The 9568-nt window shown below is 44.1% G+C and overlaps 1 protein-coding gene across 1 annotated transcript; it reads left to right on the forward strand.

Annotated features, from left to right (window-relative positions):
- The first annotated feature begins 6747 nt into the window (after positions 1 to 6747).
- LOC109786870 (alpha-amylase inhibitor 0.19) lies at positions 6748 to 7425 on the forward strand. The gene has a single exon (XM_020345433.4). The coding sequence runs from the start codon at positions 6815 to 6817 to the stop codon at positions 7277 to 7279; it is 465 nt and encodes a 154-aa protein (XP_020201022.1). The 5' UTR covers positions 6748 to 6814; the 3' UTR covers positions 7280 to 7425.
- Positions 7426 to 9568: the final 2143 nt, after the last annotated feature.

Genomic DNA, 9568 nt, shown 5'->3' on the forward strand with positions numbered 1-9568 from the left:
CTTGTGGTCCATCGTGGGGTGTCGAGTTTGATACCTCGTAGCCCCATAATTTTTTTGGGATTAATAGCAGCTCGCTTTGACGCCACAAAATGGGCCGACCCATTCAGATCGTACACCCTGCGCGAAAGCTCGTGTCCTTGACGCTCGCGAGCGTCAGCTAGGAGCTCTCCCTATTCGGCGCCTTCAGCGCCAATTTCTCCAATTGGCGCTCACTATGCGACTTAGGACATCTCCAACGCCCAGCGCTTAGCACCGGCGCCAGGATTAGAAACCTGGCTAATTGGCAGTTTACTCCCTGAATCCCATCGTCGGACGCAGCGTCGGTGCAAGACCTGGCAGCGAGCGCTTGATTGATTCTTTTCCCATGCGAAGCGCCCGACTAGTTTAATTTAGCCCGCAGAATTAGCACCTGCCATTGTAACGTCAGGCGCTTAGGCATTTTTTATGTTATAAAATTTATTTATTTTCTCTATTAGCGCCTCCACAAGCGTCTACCATTGTAGATGCCCTTAGTGCGCTGCATCTAAACAGCCCACTCGCTGGCTACTATTTCTTCGTTCTTGATGTAGATCGGTTTCTATTTCTCGATCGTTAACTGATAGAAAAAATAACAATAGGACACGTTTCGAGTCAATTTGACTATTGACTTTTGGAAAAATGTCAACCACTGACTTTTGCATAAAAAACAAAAAATAATAATAAAAAATACAAAAAATCGGGAAAATTTCTTTAAATTCAAAATGGTCACAGATTTTTAGAAAAGTTCACAAATGAAAAAAAACATAAAATGTTCTTAAAATTTGAAAAATATCACAATTTGAAAAGTTCATCATTTTGCAAAACTTTCATAAAATTTAATTTTTTTTCACAAATATGAAAAAGTTAATCAAAATTGGAAAAGGTTCATTGAATTTGAAACAAATGTTCACAAATTTGCAAAAAGTTCATCAATTTTTAAAAAACCATTGATATTGATAAAAGTTCAATAACCTTTAAAAAAGTTCACAAACTTGTAAAAAAGTAATCAATTTTGAAAAAGTTCATAAATTTTAGAAAAATCATCAGTTTGAAAGAAAATCATGCATTTTGGAAAAATCAAAATAAATGAGCAAAAACCGTGCATAGAAAAATGAAAAAGAAAAACTAAACAATGAAGGCATCACATAACAAGAAGAAAATAAGTTAATAGACACGATAGATAAGCTTTGCCAGTTTTGTTCGTGCGCTTGCACATAAGCCACGAGGGATGTAGTTCGAATCTTTGATTAGATGCCTTATTTTTTGAAGGTTTAAAGAAAAAAAAATGGGCCCAGCCCAAGAGGAAGTGGGGTGTGCGCCGGTTTGCGTAATGACTTATAACGGGCGCTATGAGCGCCAAATAGGAAATCTCCTAAAAGAAGAACAGTAGCTGCGTTGTAGCAAAGAAACCAATTTATTCAGCTAAAATAAGATAAATGTTTTTCTAGGAAAAAATGGGGAGTTTTATATAATAGGGCCGGAGTAGAAAAAACACATGATTGTAATGCCATGCACATGTGTGAATCCTACATGATTTTTATTCGTTCCAAGTCACACACAAAAATAATTATTCTTTAAAAGAGGTTTGAGTGGATGGTAAATTTTCTATTAAATGCTTGCAAAGGATTCTTTAGGAAAAAAATCTTGTAGGATTCAGGCCTATGAATCATATGACCTATATAGGAAATATTCCTAAGGATTCCAATGCCCTCAAATTTCTTTTGGGAATCCTTTGAATCAAAGTGGCCGTATCGTTTGGCATATTACTTCAGATAGACATGGGCCACTCCCCAAATGATGCAGGATTCACCACGAATCCTTTGCATATTCTACAAGCGATGGTATGTAGTGGTCAAAAAATACACCATAGATCGTTGCTTCAAGATTGATGCAAGGGGCAAATGACAAACGCAGGGTGCATTGGCTGGCTTGGGAGAGGATGTGCAGAAGCAAAAAGAGTGGCGGGATGGGTTTTAGGGACTATGATGCTTTCAATCAAGCCCTACTAGCCAAACAAGCTTGGGGCTTGGTGAGCAACCCTGAACCCATTATGTTCACGTGTGTTGCAAACGCGATATTATCTAGATGGAGAGTTCTTGGAGACCCCTTGTTCCAAAAGAAGTTTGTATACTTGGATAAACATCATATGCAATAGGGAGCTCCTCAAAGAAGGTTTAATTTGGAGGGTCGGTGATGGCACGAAAGTGAAAGTGTGGGACGACAAGTGGATCCCGAGGACAAGTGCTTATCATCGACTGGGATACAAGGACAATACCAACGTTACACGGGTGTGCGACTTGTTGGAGTATGAGGGCTCTAGCAGGCAAATTCCAACTCTCGACAAGGTACTCCATGAAGGCAACATGCATGATGTTAAACAGGCCATGCTGGCACGGCGGACTTTCTAGCTTGGAACTTCATGAAAAATGGCGTCTTCACAGTCTCCTTGGCATACCAGCTTAGGATGGACGTCAATAAACAACAACAGGCGGGGCTGAGAGTTCTTTATCGATCAACAGACCCCCGGGGCAGCTAGAGCTGTGGAGCACGGACGTTCCGGACAAGGTGAAAAATTCACATATGGAGGTTGTCGTCAAACGGGTTGGCAGTTGGTGAAGAGCTCCAACAAAGGCAAATTAAGAAAGAGTGATGTGCATTGCCTGCGACAGAGAGGAGTCCATAGTACATCCCTTTTGGACATGAAAACATGGAAAGGAATGCTAAAAATGCATTGCTAAGGCTGATCGCTGGATTTGTGCCACCACATGGTATACAGGACCACGTCGACCTCAAGCGTTGGTTTCTGGACTATGGTCAGTCTGAAGTCAAAGCAGTCTTTGATGATGTGCCCGACGTACCCGTGGTAACGAACTAACGATAGAACAAAGCATTGATATACATGTTTACCTGTTCTGGCCGAGTCGGTGTTGGTAAGGTCAATGCTCTGTGGGCGCGATGAAATCCTTGAACATGTCACGAATCATGTCCTGTCGGAAGATGTACTGCTTCTTGAGCATGTCTTGCATCAAAAAGCGCAGTTGAGCTTGGGCGGAGTCGTTCTTTGTGCCGAGACTTGGCATGCTGCCTTGTGATATGGAGGGGAACAATCGAGTGGCGTTGACCTTCGCCGGGGCCTTTGCTTTGCTGGTAGGGTTGCTTGAGCTGGTCTTCGTTATATTGCAAAGGCATTTGGCCAAGTCAAAGGTGTCGGCATGCCTGTAGAGCTCGGCAACCTGATGTGATTTCTCAAGCTCGAGTTTGGTGGTTGCGACGGCCGAGAGCTTGATGAAGTCCTTGGGATTTCAGCGTGACAACGCGAAGGATAGTGCTGCTACATGCCATGAATGCATATTTCGTTGCCACTTTGATTGCATTGTAGGGTTTGTATTTAGACTTATTATTTGTATCAGACTAATGTGTGTATGAAAATTAATGTAAGAACTCTTAAACTGGTATTGAAATAGTTTACTTTCCTTGTGATGTGAAATCGTATGGATGTGGATGCATACTTACTGTGATCCTAGGAAGTTATGTTGAACATATCCACGGTCCGGATTCTCCTTTTGAATCTTCTTTTGTCATATCAGGTTAATTGCCTTAAGTGGTGGTTAGCACGACATGATTAAGGTAGATTATGATTAGGGTAATCTGCTCCGTTACAGTAACCCTCTAACCCATTATTGCCATTCTTATAGCTATAGTGTGTCTGGCTAACTACCCCTCTGTCCGAAAAAGCCTCTCTTAAGCTTCTTCCTCAAATGAATGTATCTAGCGCTAATTTGGTGGTAGATACATCCATTTAAGGGACAAACTTTTTCGGGCAGAGGGAGTAGGTCTTTATTTGTGTAGTTTACAACGGATTCAAATAACCCTACACAACACACAAGCGATGGAGTGTAGAGGAGACCTGCAAGCAATGTTCTTGGTACATCGCCATCGAGAAACAGTTAGTTCTTTAGTCTTTATCATATGATTATGTGGTTGTCGACGTGAGGAGGGGTTTGGGACTCATGATCGAGGATTGGGATATATGTTATGTGGATTGAGCTGAAATGAATGATATGTGTTGATTTGTGTGTGAATGACGTCCCAACAGCTCCCGGTACAGGGGAGACTTTGCTGAATTTTGTTGTAATTACCGTACTTATTTTATACTAAGTATGGGTTTCTACTCATTGGTTGATGCAGGTTAAGATGTCGCCACTCTTCTTGTGTAACCCTGCTTCTTCTTACTCCGCCTGCAAAATCCGGTTACTTTTCTATCCTTTTGTATATGACTAGCAAAAGAGCCCGTGCGTTGCAACGGGAGAGAAAACATAACACACGCTCTTAACGCAACAACCATCACTCAAGACCACAATAGGTCCATCTCGTTTATTTTTGCGAGGCATCATATTTATGTTGCCACTTATCCTCCTTCTCACCCTCGCCGGCGATGGTCTTGGTGTTCACACAAAACAACAAAAAATGTGTGTTGAATATGGTTAATCCTAAGGCGTTCTCTCACCCTCTCTCCTCCCTCCCTCTCTCTCTCTCTCTCTCTCTCTCTCTCTCTCTCTCTCTCTCTCTCTCTCTCTCTCTCTCTCTCTCGCTCGCTTTCTCTCACTCTCGCGATGAGAAATCTGTTGTTTTCCTCTGCGACATTTTCCAGAGGTATGCATGTGTAGTTATCGATGTTTTCTTTTCCCTATATGGTTACAGTGGGGTGTTTATTTGCAATCTAGATCGCCGCCGGTATGGAAAAAACAGATCTTGCGCTATAAATTATAAGTTTGCTTCCATAACAATATTTTAAAAATATTTAACAGGTAAAATTAACATCATATTTAGATTCCACACATTTTTCTAATAAAATTTTATATATAATATGTTAAAATCAAAGTTACGGTTTAAAACATACAGATAATTTAGACAATCATTTGATTTGACTCAAATATATTCCAAAATAATATTTAAAATACTTAAAAGGTAAAAATAATCTCATATTCATATTCTACATATTTTTCTAATCTAATTTCATATATAACATGTTCAAATCGGAGTTACGGTTTAAAAGATATGGATGATTTTAAAAAGCATTTGTTTGACTTAAATATGATCAGCGGATGAATTACCTAAAATATCGGGGGGGGGGGGGGGTTTGAAAAATATAAAATAACGGTTCGGGTGTGACTTAAATCCGGACGGCGGGTTGATTTCAAGGAAAGACAGGGACTTTTGTGTAAAATGCCATGACGGACGAAAGAAACCCAATTTGCTTTATTATTAGGTAAAGATTATGTTGGTTGCCACTATGAAGGTTTGGGCCTCATGACCGAGGATTGAGACATATTCTTGTGTGGGTTGGGCTGAAAAGAATGATATGTGTTGATTTGTGTGTAAATGATGTCCGACGGCTCCTGTATATTTTTTGTGGGAAAATTTTCGATCTATCCCTCTTCAATTATGGTAGTACAACTGACCAGAAATAATAAAAATTACGTTCAAATTCATAGACCACATAGTGATGACTACAAGCACTGAAGCCTAGTAGAGGCATTCAGAAAATGTTGTAAGTGGCGCGGACAGGAGAAGCCGCTAGTATGACGCCGCTGATAAGGCTCACTAATGGCGCCGACTTCCAACGCTTGTAGAAACCTGATATTACTGGCATCGGCGGCTAACGCCGCTGATAACTTTGGTACTGTTGGCGCGGGTCGGCCGACGCCACATGTACTTATTGTATTCGTGGTGTCCGGGAAAAAACAACACCACTATAAAATATGACAGAATTATAAAAATAATAATCGTGTTGCATATGAAATCTCGTTACCTTAAAAATTCAGATTACATTACATTATATAGTTGCATTGCATGTGAAACCATATTGCATTGCATATGAAATCACATTACATTATATAATCTGAAATCACATATGAAATCATATTGCATTGCATATGAAACCACAAGGCTTTTGCTGTGTGCTTTTGGCACACGGCAGACGTTCAAATCCGGTAGTGAACTTTGTCTTGTTGTATATTTGGACTGCGTCTTTTTAAAGAGAAAACGTCACACATAATTTCTTTTCCATCAAACTCCATTGGCCTTGTTGATATGTTCATTCTCTTCTTTTCCAATCTTGTGTATGCATTGGCTATATTCTCTTGCTTCTTGAGCACTCCCATTTAATGATTTCCTCAAAGGTGGACATATCGTGCCAAGATGAATCTTGCATTCCTAGTTTTCTTTGCGTAAACTAATATAGGATCCTCTAACAAACTTTGGGTTTTACTTAGGACTTGGAAAGCTGACAATTATGCAAAAAAATCCGCATGGCACTGTTGGAAGTTGAAAAAAAATTAGTTGTGATGTGTCAACGTAATATATACAAGCCCACAAGCCACTCATGCAGATGGTATGATGGACAACTAGGGTTTTATGTCCGTTCCGTCGACCTCTTTGCATTTCCCTTGCCATATATACGAACCAAGGATGTAGCTAATTTTGTCGATATGGTAACCATCCTAGCTTTTTAGTAGTGCGATTAACAAACTATGGGTTGTAATCACAATGTTTAGATGCATGCCAAAATACATCACCGCACTGGATCAAGAACAACGACGTGGAAGCCCAATCTATAGGCACTAGACACAAGCCACCCACGTAGATCATGAACGGCTTATGTCTGTTTCCTTGCACCTTTTTAGCTTTATCTAGCTATATAAAACGTCCAGAGATCAAGAGTGTAGTTATCCATATACACAACTAATTAAGATAGTACTAAATTAGAGGCAGAAAGTCTGTGCATAGAGGAAGAATGTCGATGAAGACCATGTTCTCGGTGCTCCTACTATGTATGCTCGTGGCGACACCCATAGCAGCCGAGTACGACGCATGGAGCGGTAACAGTGGTCCTTGGATGTGCTATCCGGGGCAGGCCTTCCAGGTGCCCGCGCTCCCTGCCTGTCGTCCATTGCTGAGGCTCCAGTGCAATGGCAGCCAGGTGCCCGAGGCTGTCCTAAGGGACTGCTGCCAGCAGCTCGCCCACATCAGCGAGTGGTGCAGGTGTGGGGCCCTCTACAGCATGTTGGACAGCATGTATAAGGAGCATGGCACGCAGGAGGGACAGGCAGGGACAGGAGCGTTCCCACGCTGCCGGAGGGAGGTGGTGAAGCTGACGGCGGCGAGCATCACAGCGGTCTGCAGGCTACCCATCGTCGTTGATGCGTCCGGAGATGGAGCGTATGTCTGCAAGGATGTGGCCGCATACCCAGACGCCTAGTCAAGCAAATGAGTAGCTACTATGTTGTGTCATGCACCTGCCTCTTAATTTGTGGGAGTGCGCACAAACTAAATAAAATGGTGTATGTGCCTATGCGAAATGCATTGGTAATGAATAAAAGTGAAGTTCCCTGTTTGATCGAGAAATTTCAATCCAACATACAAAAGAATAAGTAGACGCATCCCATGTGATCGATCTTGTGGAGCCTTTGGCTATACCGCAACCAGGTGTTGTTTTTGTAAGAGTGGAAGCATCCGGGTGCTGGTAGAGGGCGTTGCATCAGCTAGTAATATGCACAATCTCAGGGAGAGAAAAATTCGCTAGCACCGGTGCAAAATGATGTGAGAATTGATGTGAACTTAAAAAACAAATAGGTACATTGTATAGTTTATTCCGTGGTATAAAACTAGAAGTAACCAAAATCTTAGAAAATATATGTTTCCATCTTTGCATCTGATTTAAATGCATTTATGCACCTGTTTTCATGCACAACCGCAATCATGTTGTCCGATTTCTTTGTGATATATGCACCCCGTTTATCCTTTCTCGTGTTCACTAACGTGTGTTTTTAGAGAAAAGGAGCCGGCCGAACCCGAGAAGTGCTCAAACCTAGCCCGACTTTTAATTAACAAAGCCAACAACCGGCCAGGATTACAAGGGCACCACATTACAAAGGAGGTGCAAAGCAAAGCGGAAAGGAAGATAAAAGGCACTAGGTAGAACAACACAAAGGCAACAGCAGGAACGCCGATGCCGACAACCGGCACTAAGCCTACACCGACTAGCCAACTGTAACACCCCGGTGTAATGATGCTAAAGTAATCCCTGAGATCAAGCTAATCATTTTGCTATAACAGTGCTTAGTCACTTTAATCAATATTCCATTTCAAATTCCAGTTGAATTCAATTTCAATTTCTGAGTGAAACTCAAAATTGCTCAAACATGAAAACTAAAATGTTCATCATGTGCCAAATATTCCAAAACTAAAATTGGTGGTGAACCAACATTTTTGCAAAGGGTTTGAGTGGCCTAAACTACTTAAAATAGTGACCTAAGCAATAAATTAAATGCCTTTTTAATTTATAAAATTGGCAAACTATTTCAAAAGTCTCACAATATTTTTGTGGCAGTGCACTTTAATTCTTTGAAATTGTTTTGGCCAGTGGCATAATTTTGCAGTGTCATTATTGGCTAAAAAGAAAATGCAAAAGCTGCTGAAAATAAAAAGAAAAACAAAGAAAAGGAAAAAGGAAAAGCAGAGAGAGAGAAAGCCCCTGCCCCACTTGGGCTTCGGCCCACCCGAGCCAGATGGCCCTGCAGGCCGGCCCACTCCCCCTCACCGGTCGTTCCCTCCCCTTCCTGTTCCTCTGTTCCGTGTCGCTACAGGGGCGAGGTCGACCCCGACCACCTCGCGGGCCTCGCCGGGAGAGGATAAGGGCGACGCCTCGGGCTCCCCTCGTCTCCCCTCACCCACTTGCCCTCTCCACTTTCCCCCTCCCTCTCACTCTCGCCCACGTGCTTGCCTTCCTCTCCCCCGGTTCCCCATCCACTGCCCGAACGCACCTGCCGCCGCGCGCCATCGTCCTCGCGGTCCCCTTCGTCTCCGAGCCGAACCATCATGCCGTAGCGCTCCCCCCGCGGAGAGACGCGTTGTCTGGTGCCCCTCGTTGGAGCCGGAGAGCTCCACTGCGAGCGGTGCCAGCCGTCCCCTTCCGCCAGTGTCGCCGGCGAACTTCGTCATCTCCGGCAACTGCTGCTGCTACTAAGCTGACACCGGGCCACCTTGTGCCTCCTCGGTGAGCCCCTCATCCTTCTCCCTCTCCTTGTTGACTCTGGCGCGCCCTCTAGCTGCTTTCCCCACGCACGCCCAAACGCGGCGCCGCGGAGCTCGTCGCCGGCGAGTCTCCGGTGACCAGTTGGTCACAGGCTTATGCCCGTTAGCTTCACCGCGCCGCGCAGCGCCTGCCTAGCCCTTTCTCCCGAGCCGTAGCACGCCGTAGGTCCGTTTCATCGTCACCCGTAGCTGCTCCGACGCACACCTCGTCGCCGGCGCCGTTTCCGGCCAAGTCCGCCCGTGCCACCACCACCAATCGACACGGCGTCGAGTGGCCGTTCGAACGGACCCAGCCGCGTGTCGAACGGCACCGTAAAACACTATTCCGACGAGGCCCGAGCGGCTCCGCCGCCTCTCTGTGTCGCCGACGGCTGAACTCCGGCCGCGCCGACGTGGCCGACCGGGGGCCACCCCCAGGGCCACTGCCCGGTGGGTCCCAGGGGCCCCAGCTGAC

The sequence above is a fragment of the Aegilops tauschii genome, chromosome 3 (assembly GCF_002575655.3).
Source record: "Aegilops tauschii subsp. strangulata cultivar AL8/78 chromosome 3, Aet v6.0, whole genome shotgun sequence".
NCBI lineage: Eukaryota > Viridiplantae > Streptophyta > Magnoliopsida > Poales > Poaceae > Aegilops > Aegilops tauschii.